This window comes from Protopterus annectens, chromosome 1.part0 (assembly GCF_019279795.1).
Source record: "Protopterus annectens isolate FY-2018-M chromosome 1.part0, PAN1.0, whole genome shotgun sequence".
NCBI lineage: Eukaryota > Metazoa > Chordata > Ceratodontiformes > Protopteridae > Protopterus > Protopterus annectens.
The window spans coordinates 1,897,237,507-1,897,259,712 of NC_056725.1; the positions used below are offsets into that span (position 1 = coordinate 1,897,237,507).

The 22,206-nt window shown below is 41.9% G+C and overlaps 1 protein-coding gene across 2 annotated transcripts in view; it reads left to right on the forward strand.

Annotated features, from left to right (window-relative positions):
* EZR (ezrin) overlaps positions 1 to 22,206 on the forward strand; it is a 1,157,798-nt gene that overhangs the window by 1,016,448 nt on the left and 119,144 nt on the right. For both annotated transcript variants that reach the window (XM_044070016.1, XM_044070025.1), the window contains exon 12: positions 14,536 to 14,628. In XM_044070016.1, the coding sequence (XP_043925951.1) occupies positions 14,536 to 14,628 (93 nt within the window). The remainder of the gene's footprint in view (positions 1 to 14,535; positions 14,629 to 22,206) is intronic.

The following is a 22,206-nucleotide window of genomic DNA, read 5'->3' on the forward strand; positions in this document are numbered from 1 at the left end:
ATCCTTAGACTTTGGTATACTAGCTGGATGTCCAGTGCTGCAGGCAGCAACTTCCCTACAGTTATGAATACTGCAACATGGAAGAGGAGGACATGTAAGGTTATGGTAAGTTCTTGCACAACTATTCTTTATCCTTGGACTGCCATTCATACTGGGGTTTTTCATTTCTGAGGATGGGACATCCGTACATGACCTGTATACCCTGTGAAGTGCACAGGGAGCATACATGTGACATGTGGCATACCATTAACAGCCAAAAAGCTTTGGCGTACTGGCCGGACAGCGGGCTGCCCTTGGCAGCGAATCCCGAATTGTAAGGAATACTGCAACAGTGAAGAGAAGAACATCTAATGTTATGGTAAGATTTTACACAAATGTACTTTTCGTTTTCCTCTCTTATTCCTTTTTGTGTCCTTCCAAACGTTAGTGACATTAAGTGGGAGACCTGCCTTTTAGTCCCCCAACAGGTTTAATAAAGTCAGCCAAAAAAAAAAAATCTTTCTCCTCCTCTTTTTCTTGTAAAGTCATATTTCACAAATGTGATTGATGCTTTATAGTATCACATTTATCCTCTAATTTCAGAGCTGCTGGTCATCTTCTTGATCTCCATCTCCCAACCTCAGACTCCCGTTCAAATCCAAGGTACTCCTGATTCTTCTAATCAACTCCTATGTTTTGTTTTCTGTCTCTCAAGCATTTTATAGGTTCATAGGTTAGTACTAAGCTAACTGCCCTTGTGGGCCATTTTAAGCCTAGCCAATTACCCCACCTGAGAATCAAATCCTGCACCTTATGTTTGTAAGGCAAACACCTTAACCATTATGCCAACCTCCCACCCTTTTCCTTCAGAACATTGGAAACGGTTTCACTGGCAAAGTCCCTCTATGAGCTTTATTATCAAAAGAATGAGTAAGCAGAGTCCCCTTAGGTTGATGGCTCACTTTTTGTTGAACAAACTTTTATATTTCTTCCTTAGCTTGTTCTACATCAAAAAATGACTTTGATAGTCCAGGAAGAATATTCTGTAGACAGCTTGGATACAGCAGCTTGAATCACACCCCTGCTTCTCCACATTCCTGTTTCTGTTCTGCCTGGTGTACAGTGAGTAACCATTTTCCACAAACGCTCTTCTGTCTCTAGTTTTTAATATTTTACCCTTATTCCACAGTTTTGTCAGGATGAACTGTTTCTGCCAGTATGATTGCATCTTTGCTAATAGAGGTATTGGTTGCTTTCTCATGGCCAGGTTTGGAGCATACACATACATGATGTACCGTCTCAATTAACAAATCTTGTTGTGGAATCCAGTCCAGTTACTTATTTGTAATATCATAAAATTAATAGTCTGTTCCTTCCAATTTCTGTGGTACAGCAGAAAATTTCAGGTTTTCTGTGTGTGCTCTGTCCTCAAACTCTACCATTTTTTGAAACGGCTCTTCCTGTGCAGTCTCATACTCAGCCAGCCTTTTCTTTATTTTGACCTGTAATTTTTCTAGTTTTATCAGTTCATCTAAATAGCTGCTTAAAGCTTCTTCCATTTTTTCCAGCCTTTTGTTTAAATTGATATAGTTCAATGTTTCATTCATTTTAATCAGCTCTGAGCACACTTGATTTATTTTTTTCTTGTAAATTACTGGAAGCCATCTCTTGTAACAAAGGTGGACCTTGAATTACTTTTTCCTGAACAGCTGCAGGATTCTTCCCAGTCATTTTTTTCTGTTCACATTTTCTGGTTGATTTTCTGTCAGGCTGTCTAAGTTTCTTCTTTGCTGGCATCCAGGTAGTGTACTTGCTAGCCAGTAACTTAATTTTACTAAAACAGGCTGCATTAGTGGCCCTTATCTATCAGTTTCTTTTTTCATACTTGAGCTGAAAATAAGCTGTTGATCAGTGGGCACCCATCTTGGAAAGCCTCAGTGTTGCCTAGGTCTTTGTTGATCATTTCCCATGACAATTCTTTCCATGGGTTTTTGTATATCAGACTAATCAGACTAACAGGTCTGTGGTTGCCAGGTTGGTTAATGGTCCACCCTTGCGAAGGGGGAATAACAGTTCCAGTTCTCCATTTTCATGGTACAAAGCCTATTTTAAAGCTATAGTTGAAGTTTTACTCAATTTGTCGTGAATAGGTCATGTTTCAAGCTATTTAGGAGGCCCATTCAGGTTGTGTTTATGGCCTTAGCAAGCGCTGCCAGGACCTGCTCCATGCTAATAATTTTGGGGGGTATGTTAGTAGGTATTTATGGAGGAAGAGTGGGGATGAAGTTTGAGCTGAATTTGTCAGCCAGCAAATTTATGTTGCTGTCTTCAGTGAATGTGGCACTACTGACCACCAGTTTAGCACACTGATGTGTGCTGCCTCTGAGTTTTTGGACATAGCTTTAGAAGGCCTTGTGGTTATCTTTAGCCTGTGAGACTATCTTGACCTCATAATTGGCCTTGTTGGACTTAATCCTCTTGTCTCCTGTCCAGTTTAATTAGAAAGCTGTTATCATTATGGGAATTACTGTTCCTGATTTTAGCCATGCCTTTTTTCCTTTTGTTATATACCCTGTTAAAGTTAGGATTCCACCAGTTTGGATTTTTTTAGTTTTTTTTTGGGGGGTGGGGGCTTATTCCTAGTAGGTACAGCAACCTCTATGCAACAGTTTACATGGTTGTGCAGGTCTCTGTGAAAAATTACACATAGTTTGCTGTGAACTCGGGGTTGGAAGGGGCATTGAATTTTGACAAATTATTGCTTAGTAGGATGTAGTTTGCTTTGAAATAGTTCCTAACTTTTACAGGGTTTGCTGCGGTTACCAAGTTGATTTTTGTTTCAAAGGAAACAGCATTGTGGTCTGACCTCATCAGTGAGGATGTGACACTGGGAGGGGTGCAGCAGTCTCTTATGCGGTGAGTACCAGGTCCAGTATGTTTGAATCTGTAGTGGGTGTGTGCACTCTCTGGTCCAAGAGTATTTGTGTTAATAAAGTCCATGAATAATTGTGCCTGTGAGTATGAGGCAATGTCTCTTTCCCAGTCTGTTTTTAAGATCTCTCATCCAGTCCTGATAATTCACCTAGCTAACCAGTCCTTTCAGTTCAGTAATGTCCTAACCTAAATTATTCACCATTCCTTATTATCTTCACCGAATACCTCTGTAATATATGTCAGTCTCATTCATACTCCTTTCCTTTTCCTGTACATTACCACAACAAGGATTGGCTTATAACTTCACCTGTTTAATCACTTCCTGTCTGTTCACTAATGTCGTAGCCTAACTTATTCACCAGTCCTTATATCTTCAAGTATTGTCTCTATACATCAGTCTCCTGTCTGCTCCTTTCATTTTCTCTACTTTTCCACAACATATATGCACCTTTGGTTAATGCTTGTGAATACCATTTATATACATTATATGGAATTGTTTATTAGTATACTGTTTTTGACGTTTCTGTGTTGCAGTTGTTGTATTGTTGCATTTTTTCCTCCTGGGTTGTCACTGAAATTAGGCATGGACCAGTGGGGCTAACCATTAATTAAATCAGTGTCACAGAAGTAATTCCATTGTTTGTGTCTTTCGGCTTTTCCCGGTTAGGGGTCGCCACAGTGGAACTCCGGTCCGCTAATGATTGGATTGGCAGTAGATTTTTACGTACTGGCTTGCCAGGCCTAATGCACAACCTTCAACGAAGGAACGCCCATTCACGCATGTCGCTACACAAAAGACGCTCTAACTGAGAATCGAATGGGCAATGTCTAACTGTGAGGCGACAACGCTACCGCAGCACCACCACTGAGATGGGAAAATGCAATTTTTACCAGATATATCATGTCTACAAGAATGTTGCAAGAGTAACTGCTTGGTCTGCTTTTGTTTTCCTTACTGTAGTTTCCTAGCTCCCACTAACTTCACTATGCTAGTTCTGCCCTACGCACTGCCTTGCAGGTATAGTTCATGAGAAACGTGCACTACAACATAGGTTCAACAGCATTCAGACATTGCTGTGGAATTCCGAATGAACTTTTGAACACATCACAAACGATACATATTTATTACCAGTGCAATTTAATAAAGACTGTAAGCTGTCTGTGAACATCATAACTAAAATTGCAAGTGTATACATTTTGCAAATTAAATCAAAAATATCTAGGTGTGTAGCAGGAACATAATGTTTTTTTTTTTTTTTTTTAATTCGTACATTGAAGCCGGATTTAGGCAAATGGTTCAACAACTTGACAGCCAGTGCAGATCATAAAACTACGTCTAAGTTAAGACTGCTAAGAAAGGAAGTAATTTTACCAAGACTGTTCTTTGTGACAGTGCTGTGTACAAAATAATCTTTCTTTGTACTTGATGTTAAAGTGGAATCTTCCGTAGTTAAGTTTGTTACAGGGCACCAGCTTAAAAACATTGTTCTACTTACTAAAGTAACTGAGATGCCCAGAAGTACACGGGAAATTTCAGTTAATTTATCTGCAGTTTGCACACAACTTGGTACATTGCATCTTTCTAAATTAGTGCAGCATTAAATTGGTACGATCCCCTCTCTGACTTTACTTCCACTGACACACCTACGTCATAAACAGCCAAAAGTAAAAATAGCTGTTTTCCTGGTATCTGGAATAGAAGCAGATGGAAAAAAAATCTATATTGCCAAAGAAGTTCAAAGCATAAGTGGAGGGATTGCTTGTTAAAAGCCTGGAGATGTGTGCTAGTAAGTGGTTAGATACTCCATGTTTATGCATTCAAGTAGTTGGGTCCTATAAGGATGTATGATACTTAATTACATTCAGTTCCCCACCACTATATTTAAAGTTTAATATATATTAAAGAAAAAAAACTTAACTGATGGCCACCAGGTATACCGTATCTCAAATTACACCATTAGAAGCAAGTTTTGAGCAATGGTTGGAAAGCCCGCCATTGCAGTAGTGCTAGTCCTGCTAGTTGTCTCCTCTGACTTTTGTTCTTCGCCTTATCATGGTAGACATTGGCACTATCAATACCTTCTTTGGTTACACCAAAATATTTGACTCTAAGATCTGGGCACAGACTAGAACAGATGGCTTCTCCCTTTGTCTGTAGATCCAGCTGTGATGGCTTAGGCTGCCCCAGAATGGTCCCTTTATACACACATGGTCTGGATAGCTACTACTTGTGCAGTTATAACATGTTTGCTGGATAGAGGACCCCATTACTATACATCTGTTCACCAATGTTACATTCATAGTCCAACAAACAGATTGTCATGTACTCAGGTAGAGTACTGTGTGTTGCTCCATCAGCAAAATGTCTGCTAGGCATTCAGTAGTGATTTGACGACCACTTGCCCACCTATGAAAGTAAGTGCATATTTCTGCAGTATAATCACTCATTCTGTCATCTGCCCTTCTATGTTTATGAATGGCTTTCTGTATATTTCAGGAGATGGTTTAAAATGTTCAAATAAGCACTGTTTAACTTTCAACAGTCCGGGTCAGTCATTTTTGAAGTACGCTCCCTCTTTACTACTATGGAAAAATTTGATACTGAATTTGGAGTCTAAGGATTGGCTTTACCCCTCCCCAGTACCCGCTTGCGTTTTGTGAACAACCAACATTTCATTTTTATATTTGGCAGTGTTTCTTTGTATCTTATCTCCAGGTTTTTCATTCCCTCAGTTGCATCTGGCTACAGAAATGTCATCTGTGCATCAAATCTCCTTAATGCCACCTGAGTTTGAATGTTATCTGAGGATAGGATGATGTGGTCTGTCCTTTTTTTTTTTTTTTTGCTTGCTGCATGCACACAGCACCTGCTTTCTCCATAATTAGGTGGCTCTGTTCCAGCTGCACCTAAGAATGTTATCATGTCTTCTTGGGCATACTGACATCATCATCATCATCAATCCCCTTTTTTCCCTTTTCTAAATGGGATCAGGGTGTTGTTAACTACCTCCTTGTCTCTCGATACAGTGTCCCACTGCAGCCTTCTTCGACAATCATTGCTGACCGTCTTCCGTCATACAGTCCATCCCCCTCTTTGTTGGTTCCCTCATTTCCTCTTACCTTCTTCCTGTCTGTCCTAAAACTTCTCCACCAGATTGTCTTTTGCTTTTCTGCATGTGCCTGAACCATCGTAATCTCTTCTCTTTGATATTTTCTGCAGTTGGAGCTATTTTGCCATCTGTAGTCCTCATTTCTTCATCTGTCCCTCAGTGTGTATTTACAACCCATCTCAGGCACTCCATTTCCATCACCTCTAGCTTCTTCATCTGTGCTGTCTTTACTGCCCAGGTTTCTTTACCATACAGGAGTACACTGCACTACTGTTTTGTACATCTTCAGCTTTTTGGCATTCTTCTGTCATACACTACACCTGACACTCTATGCCAGTTGTCTGCAGCCCCTCTGATTCTAGCTTTGACCACTTCATTCAGACGTCCCTTCTCATCAGCCACCCCTCCCAGATACTTGAAGCTGTTAACCTGCCCCACTATCTTCACCTCTATCTCAATTCTCAGCTTCTTTTGCTTTCCCCAATTTGCTGCCATTACCACTATCTTCTTTGTATTCAATTTCATTCCATGGGCCTTTAGTTTTGCATTCCATTCCCCCTATCCTTTGCTGATGTTCTTGCTCAGAGTCTGCCTGTAATGCCACATCATCTGCATACAGCAACTTCATTGATCTGTCTCATCCAACCTGTTTGTTTGTAATCCATCACCAGTTTGAACACCAGTGGGCTCAGAGCTGAACCCTGATGCACACCCACTCCCACTGAGAACCCCTCTGTTCATATTGGGTCCTTGTATGTAGCCTACATTAATTCTACCAGTGTTTCTGAGACTTTGAACCACCACAGAACTTCACAAATCAGCTTTCTTGGGATCATGTGATATGCTTTCTCCAAGTCTAGGGATGCCCATTTGGACTTTTTCTTCGTCCCTAGCTTCTTCTCAACTGTCTGTCTCACTGCAAACATTGGGTCAGTTGTGCTGCATCCTGATCTGAATCCAAACTGCTCATTTCTATCTTGCTTTCTATCCATTCATGAGTCACCCTCTCCAGAACTTTCACGCATACTGGCATGCAAAATTCAGTTAGTCTGTGACACTAACCTCTTTAGCGTATTCTTTGAGCTCATTTCTGCTTGTTTTCTACATTATCTGACTGAAATATAAAATAACTCTCTGTAGTCTATACCTCCATATATTTACCCATGGCTGCAAGATTACATACTCCTTAGGAAAGCAAACTGCTTTGCAGGCTAAATAACTCCAGTTAATTATCTACACCACTGATCACCAGTGTAATGAATGTGGTGGTCATCTTAGTGTAATGTGCTTGGACTGCGCCATTACATATCACCAAATTAATTCAATCAAAGACCTTAAATCTGATTGCACCAGGGTCTAGTCTCTTGAGTCACACCACCAGTACCAAACAGATTAAACTATAAAAAGGCATACAATCTTTAAGTGTAGCCTGGCCACAAGAGTGTCCAAGAATGCACTGTTGCCCTGGGCATGGACCTACCCATCCACACCAAAACATTCTGTACAGTAACTCTTCCCCACTGAGCAATGTCTTTGGCCTAGTTCCCCAGTCACATTTCTCTCCAGTCTCCCTGGTGTTAGTGACTTGTGCTCATGTGCTTACAGGAACTGTACTTTATTAAATGAACCCTTCATTTCCACACCACATGCACACCAGTTTTCTCAAACACTACAGCTTCCTGTCTTGGCCCAAGATAGTAAACTGCTACCACCCCGAATAATCTGGATGATGATCTCCCAGCTACAGTTTCACTTTTGTTAACTGGCAAAATAGTTATTGTAAACACAAATGATTGTGTAGCAGAGTGAGCTGTTAAATTAGACGTTGATGCCTGCAGCTTGTCAACTGCCTCGATTTGATTCACTAGGAGTCTCTCGGAGGATGACATTATGAGACTGGTGGATCAGCTCCTGATGGTGAGGGGATTGTCCTGCATTCCAATCCACTCTGGTGTCGGACCAACCTACCTAAACCACCACCACCCGTTCCTCCTCCTCCAACTCCTGTTGAGTCATTGGATCCCTCGGTTCTGAGATTCCCGGCGTCGACTGTCCTCATTCTGGTAACATCCTCTTCTCCGGTACCAAGAGCTGCCTTGAGCTCCTCTGGGCTTTCAGCACCAGAGGCCTCCTGAGGTCAAAACTCTCTAGCCGGGTCTGGAATTGGTTACCTTAACATTGGAGTAGTCTACTTCCCTTGCTGCCTCGGACATTGTAGGATTGTCCCAGGCTTCTGTTTTGGAGGTCACTTCTTTGGTGCGGGGAGTGACCCTGGTTCTGAAGGAGTCTGTTTCAGTTCTGGGCTCCCATCCCTCTACAGGGGGCATGGCCTTCCAAATCATAGAAAAGGTGTTGTCCACTGGGGACTCTGTCCTTGCCATCCTTGTTGGGACTAGTTTCTACATCTCCTCGACCTGAGCTGCCATCCATCTCAACCCCAGGACAGAGGGCACAAAAGTCCCAGGGATAGACCCACTTTGGTGATTTCCTCTTCTGACACTTACCCGGATCATCCCCCTGAAGAAGTACCTACGAAGAAGAAGTGCAAGAGGAAGCACTTAGACTCCCTGGAGGAGTCTTTCACCAAAGATACCAATTTTGAAGAAGGGGAATGTAACCCCGGATCACACTCTGATGTTGTTTCCTTCGGGGGCTTCCTCAAAATTCTGAAACAGGGGGGTGGATGTTCTTCCATCCAACATTCCTTGGAAGAGTCTATATACCTGGAGGCTTTTCATGCCCAACCCTCTCCTTCTTGGATCTCTCCATCCACTGACGATCTCATTAAGTTGATCGCTTAGCGGGCATGAAAGATGCCTGACTCCATCAAGCCGATCCCCAAGAGGCCTGATTGTATCCCATCAGCCTCCAAGGATGAGTCACACTGGTCTAAAGGCATACACATTGAGGCCATGGTGATAGCAGTAGCCACGAAGAAGGAACTTGCTGAGGATAGTCAGGCAATCCATCCTCCTAACAATGAGTTTAGGACTTTAGATAGGTTTGGGAAGTGCATTTATGCTTCAACAACCTTCACTCTTAGGTTCTTGAATTGCATGGTGCACTTTACAGGATTACAGAGGGATCTGATCAAGGAGCTCTCTGATACCCTCTCAGGCGCAGTAGCTGAAGGGGTATGTGACAAAGTTACCTCTCGGCTAGCAACCGTTAATGAGATTTTAACTCATCCATGAGGCTGATAGCTCATGCAGCTGAAGGGACGACTAGAGCAGTGGGTTCAGGCATAGCCATTAGAAGACACTCCTGGATGTGCTTGTGTGACTTTGTGGAGCCATTTAAAGCATACTTTGTCAACCTTCTGTTTGACCGATCTAGCCTTTTTGGTCCCAAAGTAAAGTACACTTTAGCCAGATGTGAGAAAGCTGGCAAGACCCTTTCTGCCATTGGCGTACGTTTCTCCACTCCTCAGTGACCTTACTGTAGAAAACAAAGAAGTGGGAGATTATGGTTCAAAAAATCCAAAGGGCCTTTCCAAGATTCACATGACAAAGACTTTCCCTGGGGCAGAGGGGGGAAGTAATGGAAGACACCTCCGAAATGTATTGCAAAACTAGGGGTCCAGAGAATCTTTCCCTGATACTTCCTATCAGCACCCCTAAACTGGGGCCCAATTGCCTTCCTCTGGAGGCAGTCGGGGGATGACTTTCTTTGCACCTATCTGTCTGGCAAATATTAACTACGGACAAATGGGTGCAGAGAATAATATCCAGAGGTTACAAAATTCCAATATCGTTACCCTCAACCTAGAAAAGACTCCCAGACTTTCCACCCAGTCAAAGGGAAGCAGCAGTCCTATAAATTCAAAAACTGCTGGAGAAGAGAGTCATCCAAAAAGTCCCACCAAATAAAACAGGAACCAGGTTTTACTGAAGGTTCTTTTTAGTGCCAAAAAAAAAAAAACAGGAACTGGAGACCCATCTTGGATGTCAGCATGTTCAACAAGACAGTTCAGAAAACCAAATTCTAGATGGTCTCTGTACAGTCTGTATTTCCTTTCTTGGAAAAAGGTGATTGGATGTGCTCGGTAGACCTCCAGGACACCTGTTACCATATAAGAGTGGACAAATGCTCCTAGAGGTTTCTGCGCTTCCAGCTGGGAGGCAGCCATTTCCAGTTCAGAGCACTGCCCTTTGGACTCGCCACAGCCCCCAGGGTGTTCACCAAATGCATGGCAGTGGTTGCAGCTCATGTCAGACTGAAGGGCTTTTGAGTTTTTCCATACCTCGACGACTGGCTCCTTCCTGCTTCCACCAGGCATCAGTTAAGAACAAGCACTAGATTACACTCCACCTCTGTACATCTCTAGGCATAACAATAAATTTCAAAAAGTCAAGCCTACAACCTTCTCAGCAGTTAGACTTCATTGGATCCCACTTAGATACAGTCACAGGAATCACTTCATCCAGAAAGACTGCAACACATCAGATCCCAAATCTGTCAAATTCTAAGAAATGGAGTGCCAGCAAAATTAGTCCTAAAAGTGCTAGGCTCTTTGGCAGCAGCAGTAACTCTTGTCCCCTTAGCAAGATATCACATGTGAATCCTGCAATGGTTACTTGCCTCCCAGTGGTCTCTGATTTATCAACCAGTGTCTTACCTGATTGTACTTACCAACCACTGCAAACATGATCTTTCATGGTGGCTCCATTCCAACCAGATTCTCTTGGGGCAATCTTTCATTCTTCTGCAGCCCCAAGCCATAGTGACCATGGATGCTTCCCAGATTGGGGGGGGTTGTCTGGGAAGAACAGTTCAAGGTGCATGGTCCCAAATAGAGGCCAACTTGCACATCAGTGTTCTGGAGATGAGGGAAGTGCTGTTAGCATTGCAAGCATTTTGGGATGTCCTTCGTCTGGGAACAGTATCAATTCAAACGAACACATGTCAGTAGTTTGGTATTTCAACAAGCAAGGGAGATCCAAATCTTACCTATTGTGTCAAGAAGCCCTCAGAGTTTGGCAATGGGCGATTTCTTCCAACTGCTTTCTCATAGCAACACACATTTGGAGGAGCTCCAACATGATAGTGGACAGTTTGATCAGAACTATGCTCATGCCTCACTAGTGGTCTCTAAATCCTGTAGTGCCCAACAAGATTTTTCATCACTGGGACCAACATTGCTGCGATCTCTTGTTTCACCTTTGAACAAGTGCAGAAGTTACTTTGCCCTAATTCTCCCATGGTGGAGTCACTCAGAAACGTTCTCCTTCACAATTGGCCCCCTGGTCTTCTCTATGCCTTTCCTTCAACTCCCTTGATATTACAATTTCTAAAGACAACCAAGAGGATGGAGAACTCAATAATCCTCATTGCTCCTTTTTGGCGTCAAAAGGTTTGGTTTCCCTTCATTTGGCTTCACCGTCTTCAGAAGTCATGGATTCTGGACCCAGCTGCAAATCTAGTGTACCATCCAGAAGGCATGATTTATCCGAATCCCCAACATGTCAAGCTGACTGCATGGCTTCTCCAATTCCCATGATTGCCAGGCATCCTTCCCTATCCTGTCCTGTCCATCATATAATTGTGGCATGTCACAAACCTTCATCTAGGAAACTTTACCAAAGTCAATGGGAAAAATTTGCAAACTGGGCTGTTAAACTTGATCCTTATTCAACCCCAGTTCACAAGGTTTTGGATTTCTTAGCCAACCTCTATCAATCTGGTTTCTCTGCATCAACAATTAAAGTTCATCTAGCTGCAATCTCAAACTTTCATATGAGATTCAGTGGCTCACCTTTAATGTCCCACAGACTTTGCAAAGCATTCTTAAAGGGGCTGCTGATGTTAAGACTCCAGTTTAAAGAATCAGTTCCTCCTTGGGATCTAACATTAGTCCTACGGTTCCTTACTTTGTCCTCTTTTGAACCATCACCAGCTTGTGACTTAGTTTTTATCTTGGAAAACTTTATTTTTAGTGGCTTTTGCATCTGACGAAAGAGTATTCAAACTTCAGGCCTTATCTTTCAGACCTCCATATTTAATATTCCACAAAGATAGAGGTATAACTTAGGACCAATCCATCTTTTTTACCAAAGGTGGTTTCAGAAGCCAATATAAATTAGACTTCATTTGCCAGTCTTCTTCCCTAATTTTACCAGTGAAGGGGAGTATTCCCTTCATTTGCTAGACATCCACAGACAACTACGTTTTTACCTTCACAGAACAAAGGATTTCAGAAAATCTGATCTATGTGTTGCATTTTCTTCCCTATCTCTTGGTAATCCAGTTTCAAAGGTTACCTTAGCGTAATGGCTTAGAGACTGCATTACTTTTATTTGTCAGTTGAAAGGGCTCCAACTATCACACCCAGTTAAAGCCCCATTCAACCAGAGCAGTGGCAACTTCTGCAGTTTTTCATGCCAGAGCATCCTTGGATGCTATTTATGCAGCATCCACTTGGTCTTCTCCACATACTTTTATCACTTGTTACAAATTGAATCAGGTCTTGAGGGGACAGGCATCATTTGGTTCAGTGGTGCTTAGGAACATTCTTCTGAGAGACCTCCCAAGACTAAGGTAGCGGAGGACTCTGTCCCACTGTCAAGGATTGAATGAAGATTGCCAACATCAGATAAAGAAGTAGTGTTACCATAACGTTACATTTGTGTTGTCAATCTCAACTAATCCTTGACCTCCCCCCTCCTTCCCCCATCCTGAGACTCTTAGTGGACCGTATCTTCCATGTCTGGCTTCATATTACGGACACATATCTGATTTCTGACTATTATGTTAATTATTATTGTTATTGCTATAATTTCTGCATGTCTGTCTGCCACTGTGTTGGGCAAACTCGAACTGAGGTAATTTTGAGAGGAGCATTATGGATACAGCCTGGCTCGAGAGTTTGAAAAGTGTGAGCTGATGTAAATGGCAGAGTCAGTTCTGAGGCTCGGAACCAAACTCACAGTCAAGGATTAGTGAAGAGTGACAACACAGATGGAACGTTATGGTAAGGCATAACTTCTTTTTCTTGTAAAAAAAAAAAAAAAAAAAAAAAAAGGAGAACATCAGTCCACAATTACATTTTTAGTCTGTCTCTTAATGAAAGAATTGCTGCCCGTACTGCAGCAGCTGAATTTCCAGAAGATAATCAACACAAATTGCAGAGAACTCACAAGTCATAGGCTGAAGGGTAGTTCTTCCTTACCTCTTTTTTTGTTTCTAGGCCATTGGGTTAACATCTCTTCATGCAGACCACAGCTGTAACTGAGCAGGGTCTCACATAGCAGACTAATAGCTTTCTTTTGGAATACTATCTCATTTACAAAATTGTCAAATTTCTCTTTCACAGTCCTTCACTTCCTAGCCTAGGAAGAGTCATAGATCATCCAGTCAAAGACTAATCACCCTTTCCTCTAGTGCCATATATTTCACATCTTATGCATAATTGCTATGTATCCCAGGAGAAGATGATTGCAGTCTTCATTTAGAAACTGCATGTCATAGAAAACAATCAGAAGTACAAGTAGCTTTTCATGCAAGAGAGGAAATTTACATCTTGCAGAATAAATGGCACATTTTTAATTTGTCTGCTGAACAGGTTTTGAAAGACTTATTTGCTGCTAGCAAATGTTATGTTCTGACTCTCAAAACAATGCCCAGTGGTTTAAGTGCGATCTCCTGACACTTGTTGCGTGTTCTCTTAATTAAAAGAAAGTTTGATTCCAGAAACGTATTGGTTATATTACTTATAAGAGTTTCTTGCACATTACTACAAAAATACCTCTGTACTGACAAATGCTTTGTATTCTCACTTGTTTTAGTAGACAGATGCCTAGAATTATCTTATGTATATATAGCTAATTATGTTAAATTCTCATAGTCTCTCTCACTCTTCTCTACAACAGCATGTTAATTTCATATACCTATTTTTCTATGTGTTTCTGCATCAACAAAATAAATTGTTTTCCAACTTATGAAGTGCCCTCAAGAATTAGGATTTCTCTCTTCTTATTCTAAACTGCTGTTTTGTTTTTCTCTGTTTTGCCTCCCAGGTATTTTTTAAGTGGTTACAGGACAAGATTTCTCTGTATTTGTATTACTGAATTCACAAGGCATGCACTGAGTGATACATAAAATAGCTTCTAAGAGGACTAAAACTCTTAGATAACTATCCTTTTCAGAAGTAAGCTTGTGGTGATGGCTGTCTTGCTTATGTGACACTAACTACAAGCAGTTTTGCAGTCTGAAGTGATCTGTCACGTTATTAATACTCTGGTTATCAGTAATCACAGTGATTATTGCGTGATTGATTTTTTTGGTCCATCTTCTTTTCACCTATGGCCTTGATTAGGAATGAAAAGAATTGGCCCTGGATTAGCCCATCTGCCTGGTTAGTAACATTTACATATATTTAAAAAATTATCGATTACTAGCATACTTTTAATTTACCTAAATAAAACTGTTGGTTGAAGCCTTACAGTAGCAGTTGTGTGTGACAATGTTTGCACCTGGCATCATATGTTGACTTTTGTTATAAATGTTCCTATAGGCTGCAGAACTTGCAGAGTACACAGCAAAGATAACCCTTCTAGAAGAAGCCAAGAGGCGTAAAGAGGAAGAGGTGGATGAATGGCAGTACCAGGTAAGTCCGTATCCACCTCCGATTTATTAAAATTGTTTTCTTCATATGTAAGGTAAAGTCCGTGGATGCACCCATATTGAATGTGCCTGTCAACAATGTTGGCTCTGTGTGAATTTGAATCTGTAAATGGAAACATTTAGACTGCTGTCTCTGTTTCTTCATGAGCAAGAACATTATATGACCAGTAAGCACAAAACTTGTTTTCAGTTCTAAAATTATTTTTTTTGTTTCTAAAAGCATTCATCATGTACCCAGTTCTACTGTGGATTCCACAAGTCCTGTATGCAGTAATTTTCTGATAGACAGGAAGCAGCCGAATAGTTCCATCCAGTTTGGACTACAATAGACTAGTCTGAGACAGCTACAGAATATGTTCTGCTTCAAAAAGTAAATGTTTATTCATTACATCCATCACTATCTGTTGGTGTAAAATATGAGTACAGAAGTACAATTCCTGTTAAGATTTCTGTAAAGAATTTGTGTCACTCACTATCTTTTTACTGAATACTGACATAAAGATTTCTGTTTTGGTCACTGTGCTTTAAAGATCAGTAGTACATTTTCTGTCTCCCTTCATCTTTTTGGAACCTTTAATTCTAGACCTAGTGGCCTGTTACAGTGCTTGTTCCTCACTGTCATGGTTACTTCATTTTCCTAATTAAGTGTTGGTTTAGACTTTACAACTTCTCCATATGATGTTATAAAAGCTTCTTTCTTAAAATTCAGATTTTCTGTTTATTTTATTATTACATAGGCACAAGCTGCTACCTCCCTGAGTCACTGCAGGCTTCAACACTGCTGAACAGGACAAGTGTCGTAACCTTTCCTCTCCCTTTGTTAGCAAAGTCTGCTGTCATCCTTCTCCTTGTGGGTATGCATTGTGTCCCCCCCCCCCACACTTTCCTGACACAGGAACTGTATGGTAGTATCTTGTCTTATGGTTTGGCCATGCAACATATGCTAGTGTTCAGTTCAAATCAGCTTGTAGTTGTCTAAAACTGTGACCTAATAGCTTTTTTACCTGGCAACAATACCTATAAGCAGTTCATAATTATGTTAGAATTCAGTGATAGTCCATTTAATTCTTGCAGTATTCATAGAAAGTAAATGTATTATATTTAAAATGGTGTTTATATAAATATAGAAAATGTGCATTAACTGTAGTGTTATGAAAAAGGAGTATTTAAACAAATTAGTAAGCGCTGGTCTTAGTCAGTTTTCAAGCTTACCAGTTTGATGGAAGTCGCCATGGAAAAATCCAACTTTCCTTGAATTGATCAAAACAAAGTATAAAAGGGTCGCGCAGAAAATCCACCCCCCCCAAAAAAAAAAACCCACAACAAGCAGAAGTTATCCAGATAAACCAGAGACTTTAATGTGAAATATCTTAAACCTATTTTGAGGGAGTCCAATGAGATGTATGGAAATTACCCCTTAAGGACATTCATGCGTTAGAAATCTAAGGCTTCTGAATTACTTTTACTTGAATTGCAGACTTTAAAGTTGATTATTTTAGTAAAAGGTATGTAAGAGTAAAGGTGGGCAGCACGGTGACACAATAGATAGTGCTGTCACCTCACAGCAAGAGGTTCCCCCCTGTTCAATTCTCGGCTGGGGAGCATTATGTGTGGAGTCTGTATGTCCTCCCTGTGTTTGTGTGTTTTCTCCAGATACTCAGGTTTCCTCCCACATGCCAAAGACAATGCAGTAGGTGGATTGGGCATTCTAATTGGCCATAGTTGTGAGTGGGTGTGCGAGTGTATGGTGGGGAAGAATTACTGGGACAGAGATAGCCACCTGGAGGTGTAAACCTTGGCTCTGGATGATTGTCACTGTTGGTGACACCCTGACCCCATGTGTGAAATGGGAAAAAGGGGCTGTGGATGGACAGATGAAAGAATAAAGCTCCTTGTATTATAAAGAAATGCAGCTTTTAAATTCTGTCTTTTGTAAAAAAAAAAAAAAAAAAAAAATCATCCCAATTTTTGTCTTACACAGGATGTACAGTTTTCACAGACTTCTCCGTTTTAATTAACATCAAGGGACAGTAATCTTTGGTTAATCAGAGACGAGTTTCTTCAAATAAATTGATGTCATATGTCTTTATTGTTGATTTCTTTGCGTTTCTGTCAATTCACTGATCAAACACTGATGTTCTTCGTGTTTCACTGTTGCAGTCATTACATTTGGGTAATCTGCTGGCAGGTTGCCCTCAGTCGGCCTGATTAACAAAGTCTTGGGTCTGCGTCAGTTGCTGTCCCTTCTTCATGACATCAGGTCATCAGGGATATAAAACATGCAGCCGACGCCATTACATCAGTCTTTCTTGCTGTGCGGTGCCTGAAGTAGAAGCAGTTCGCAAGTGCCAGTCAAATTTTCATTTTCGAGTTTCAGAACTGAAGTCTTCAATTTAAGCGAAGTACCCCATTGGGGAAACGTTTTCTTGCTCCTTACCAACGTCAGTAAAAGTTAATGGTTGTATTACTTGTGGAAAGCAAATACCTCAAAAAGATTTTCACTTGTACTGTATTCCTTGCTGAGACTCTGACCACGAAGTACCTTGCTGTCGGTTTTGTGCTTTATTTAATCAGTGCACTATCCGTCGTTGGTATATTTTTGCCTCTAAATATTTTGGTTCTCAGTTTAATTATCCAGAAATGACATCAGTTAGCCATCCGACTACTGGTATTTAAAAAAAAAACGCAAAGATAAAGACAGAGACAGGCCATCGAGGTCCAAAACTGCTGACGATGCTTCTGCTAAGCCAGTCGCCAGTACTCAGTGAGGCGCTTTCACAGCCCTTAATACCTGCTACTTCTGACTCGCAGGCCTCTACTGAGACCCATTTGGAGTCCGGTATGCCTCGAGATCCTTCACCTATGGAACCCACGGATGTCTCTACCTTGGATGGGTCCGGAGCCACTGTGCAGGCACCAGCTTCTGAGGGTGTATTCAAGCCTACAGACTTACATATTAAACTGATTCCACCTTCAATACTAAGGCCTAAATCTCGATCTATATCTAAAAAAAACGATGCCCAGGCCACATGTTCAGGCCCCTATGCTTAAAAAACAAATGATCAAAATGGCTGAAGCTCTAATTACTCTAATCAGGGGAAGTCAAACCCCCCCCCCCCTTCTAAGAGGGCTAGGGCTGAGCTTGACTATGAATTTTCTGATCAGGACTCTGTTTCTTCTGACTCTTCTAATGACCAGGATTTGTCCATACCTACTTATGAGGATTCTGATGCAGAAGATTCCATTCCCACTGCCCCCCCCCCCCCCCGAAGATTTTTCTTTTGGGGAAACTTTACATACCTTAAAGGAGCATTTCCACTGGGAAAGTCAGGAATTTCCTGAATCTAAAAAGAGGCTTAGGGATTTCCTTCTACCTCAGCATAGGCCTTTGGCTATACCTCCTGTACTAGACATTGTTGGTGATGCGTTTTCAGAATCCAGTATGGCCCCTGATTCCCTGCCTTCGGCTCCCAGTAAACTTGACAGATACTACAGGGTTCCTGAAGCCCACAAGTTCCTAATCAAAAATCCTGTTGCGGACCCAGAAACCATTTCTCAGGGGCCCAAGGGCATTAAGGCTTCTACTGCTAAAAATCCTGCTGGATAGATGGGGTAAAAAGGTTTATACTTCTGCAGCCTTGGTAATCAGGGATTTAAACTGCTAATTTCATATGTTGACATATCAACAGCATATTATTGGACTGCTTAAACAGAAAATGATGTTGATTTCTGACTGTGTGGAAAATAAAGATTTACAGGATTTATTACATTCTGCTGAACAAGTTGGAAAACATACTTTGCAATGTGGTTTTGATTCTTTAGTGGCCTCTTGCAGGGCTGCTGTTACTGGGTCTCTGCTTAGAAGGCATGCTTGGCTTAAGGAGCAATCTCTCCCTGATCATGTTAAAGCAAAATTGTTGGATGCTCCTTTAAATCAGGACCGCCTATTTGGCAATAAGGCTGAAAAAGTTCTAAAAAAGATGGAAGATGAAGCTAAATCTATGCAAACTGTAAAAGATTTCTTACAAGTGCAACCTCCAAGATTTAGTAGGTGCTGGCCTACTAAGAATTGGTCCTTTCCAGCTCCTTCCAGATCCACTCAAGCCAAACCCAGACACACCAAAAGCACCAAGTTTCAGTCCCAAGGGACTTTCAGAAATAAGCAATGGGGGGGCCTCCACTTCCAAATCTGGAAATAAAAAGATACCTCTCTATGGTAAACTGTTTCAATGACTTTCCTTTAGAATTATCAAGCACTTAACCTTTTAGCCACCCCTTTGGGGGGAAAGATTGATCTTCATGCAAAAAAACTGGGAACTCATAACCCAGAACAAATGGGTTTTAAATATAGTGTCCCAGAGGTACAGATTTCATTTCCACACGTTACCAACTCCACACGGGTGGCCAGACCTCCCCCAAATCAGTGGGCAGAGGCTCAAAAACAAGTACTTTCCCTGTTAAACATGGGAGCTATTCAACCGGTACCAGAAGAGGAAAAGGGACAAGTTTTCTACTCCAGGCTTTTCCTGGTACCCAGAAAGGACAAATCATGGTGTCCATTTCTGGACCTGTCTACTCTAAACGCCTTTTGAACTTGGTCGACTTCTTCGAAACAGTCACCAAGGCCATTGATGAGGGAAAGGCAGTCCATACAGCCTACCTTGACCTTGCAAAGGCTTTCGACACAATACCCCACTCGGGTATTGTAGAAAAACTTACCAGCTTAAATGTAAACCCATATGTCACAAGATGGGTTGCAAACTGGCTTAAGGACAGAACCCACAGGGTTAGAGTTGCTGGCGCTGTGTCAGACTCCAAGCCGGTCACAAGTGGTGTCCCACAGGGCTCGGTCCTTGGCCCCCTATTGTTTGGCATCTACTTCTCAGAAGTACAGGCCAACATGGGAGGACTTTGGCTGACAAAGTTTGCAGACGACTGCAAACTGGGCGCCATAGTGGAAAGTGCATCGGACATGGATATCCTTCAGAAGGGACTCACGGAAACAGATAGCTGGTGCCAGAGCCATGGCCTGAAGTTAAACGCCAAAAAATGTATAGTCATACCCTTCGGGAAAAACAAGGTAACCCCAAGCTACCATATAGGTGGCAATCCACTAAGCATAGAAGAGGTTATCAGGGACCTGGGGACCCAGGTTGACAGTGGCCTTTCTTTTGACACTCACATTGCTAAAGTGGTTAGAAAGACCTTCTACATTGCCCACCTGATCATGAAGGGATTCACATCCAGATCTAGTGAGGTCATTGTTCCCCTGTACTCTTCACTTATCAGACCAATGATCGAGTACAATGCCCCATTCGGGATGTATCTCACCCGACATCTGCAGCAATTGTAGAGACCCCAAAAGTTCCTCACCAAAAGGATAAAGGGACTCCAAAATCTGTCATATGCTGCCAGATTGAAGAAACTCCAGCTCTATTCAGTCGCATACCGTCTGCTCAGAGGTGACATGTGCCTGACATACAAGGCCATGTCCAACCCGGAATTAATGGACATGCTCCACCTCAAAAAATCCAAATCCACCAAAACCACTAGAGCAAGCGACTTAAACCTTAGCACGGATATAAATAGGATGTGCTGGAGGGATAGATTTATCACTCAGAGACTCCCTATGCTGTGGAATAAAATCCCGGTCCATGTGAGGCAGAGCACCTCGCTGACCCTGTTCAAGAGAAATCTAGACCTGTGGATGGGAGATCGTAGGTTTACCCCGGGAATCATATCTGTGTCACTGCTGGACAGAGGCACAACAAACTAATGGGCACAGTATTTTTTCATATAAGGGGTGGCGTAAGCCACAAAAATTTGGGCTAGGCTTATAAATGCCTTAGGGCAGATAGCCTAGTATAAACCTATGAACCTATGAACCTATAAACACCTTTCTGGACATTCCAAAATTCGAGATGCTGACTCTTCACCAGTTACTTCCTGTGTTAGGCAAAGATGCTTGGTTGGCAACTTTAGATTTAAAAGAAGCATACCTGCACATCCCAATCGGGGAATCTTGCAGAAGATACCTACACTTCAAAGCAGACTACATGCACTGTCAGTTCTCTGCACTGCCCTTTGGCTTATCTACTGCACCCAGGGTATTCACAAAGTGCCTGGCTTCAGTAATTGCATTTTGCAGGCAAAGAAATATTCAAATATATCCATACCTGGATGATTGTCTAATTCAGGAAGAAAACCAGGCCAAACGTCTAAATCATCTGGCGTTTGTAAAAAGGGTTCTAACTTGTCTGGGGTACACCACAAACTAAAAGAATTCACAACTGGTACCCTCTCAACAGATTACATTCCTGAGTGCAGGCTTGAATACAACTGGCCAGATGGCTTTCCTCATGCCAGAAAGCAAATTAATTTGGTAACTTACTTCAAACAAGTGGCCACAAAAACCCTGCTATCTGCAAGACAAATACTGCAAGCCTTGGGGTTCATGGCCTCCTGCATTCTTCTAATTCCATATGCAAGACTGCATATGAGGAAACTTCAGTGGTACTTAAAAAGTATATGGAGTCAACATTGTCACAGCCTGGAAACAATGATTCCTATCATACCTTGCTTATGCCTGGAGTTGCTATGGTGGGCAGAGGCCTGCCACCAAAACAAGGGACTGCCATTCACACTACCCCCTGCCACCCAAACCTTAACTACAGACACATCAGACTATGCATGGGGGGCTCATCTGACAGGAAAGTGCATTCAGGGCAAATGGAACCCAAATCAAATGCACCTACATATCAATCAAAAAGAAATGTTAGCTGTACAGAATGCTGTGACAGCTTTCAAGGACTACATCCAGGATAACTAATGGTAAAGACGGACAACACCACAGTTATGTGGTACATAAACAAGCAGGGGGGTACACAGGTACACATTCCTACCCCCTCTGTAGACTAGCCATGGCATTGTGGAACATGGCCTTGAGCTGCTAAGTTTAACTACAAGCTCAATTCCTGCCAGGACAACTGAATACACTGGCAGACGGACTAAGCAGAAATCTCATGGACCCACAAAAGTGAAAACTGGAACCACGGATTTTCAACATGTTGACAAGCAAATGGGGAAGCCCAGACATAGATCTATTTGCCTCCCCCCAGAAATACCAGTTGGAAAAATTTTGCACAAGGACTCCTCACAAAAAAGCCTGGAAAGTGGATACTCTGTCCTGCCGCTGGAAAAAACTTTCAGTCTACGCCTTTCCCCTCTGCCTCTGCTCTCCAAAGTTCTGCTAAAAGTCAAACAGGACAAACCAAAAATTATTTTGATTGCTCCAGACTGGCCACGACAACACTGGTACCCACTGCGGCGTAGTGTGTCACAAATATCTCCATGGCACCTGCCTCAGACACCTTCCTTGCTGTCAAAGCAGGAGAACCAAATTCTGCACCCTCAGCCCCCAACATTGAACCTTGCAGCTTGGCTAATCACTTAAATTCACGCTTAGCATCCCTGAGCAAACCTGTGATGGATGTCATCTTGGAGGCAAGAAGACCTAGTACTAGAAAATCTTATGCTGATGAATGGAAAAGATTATGTGCCT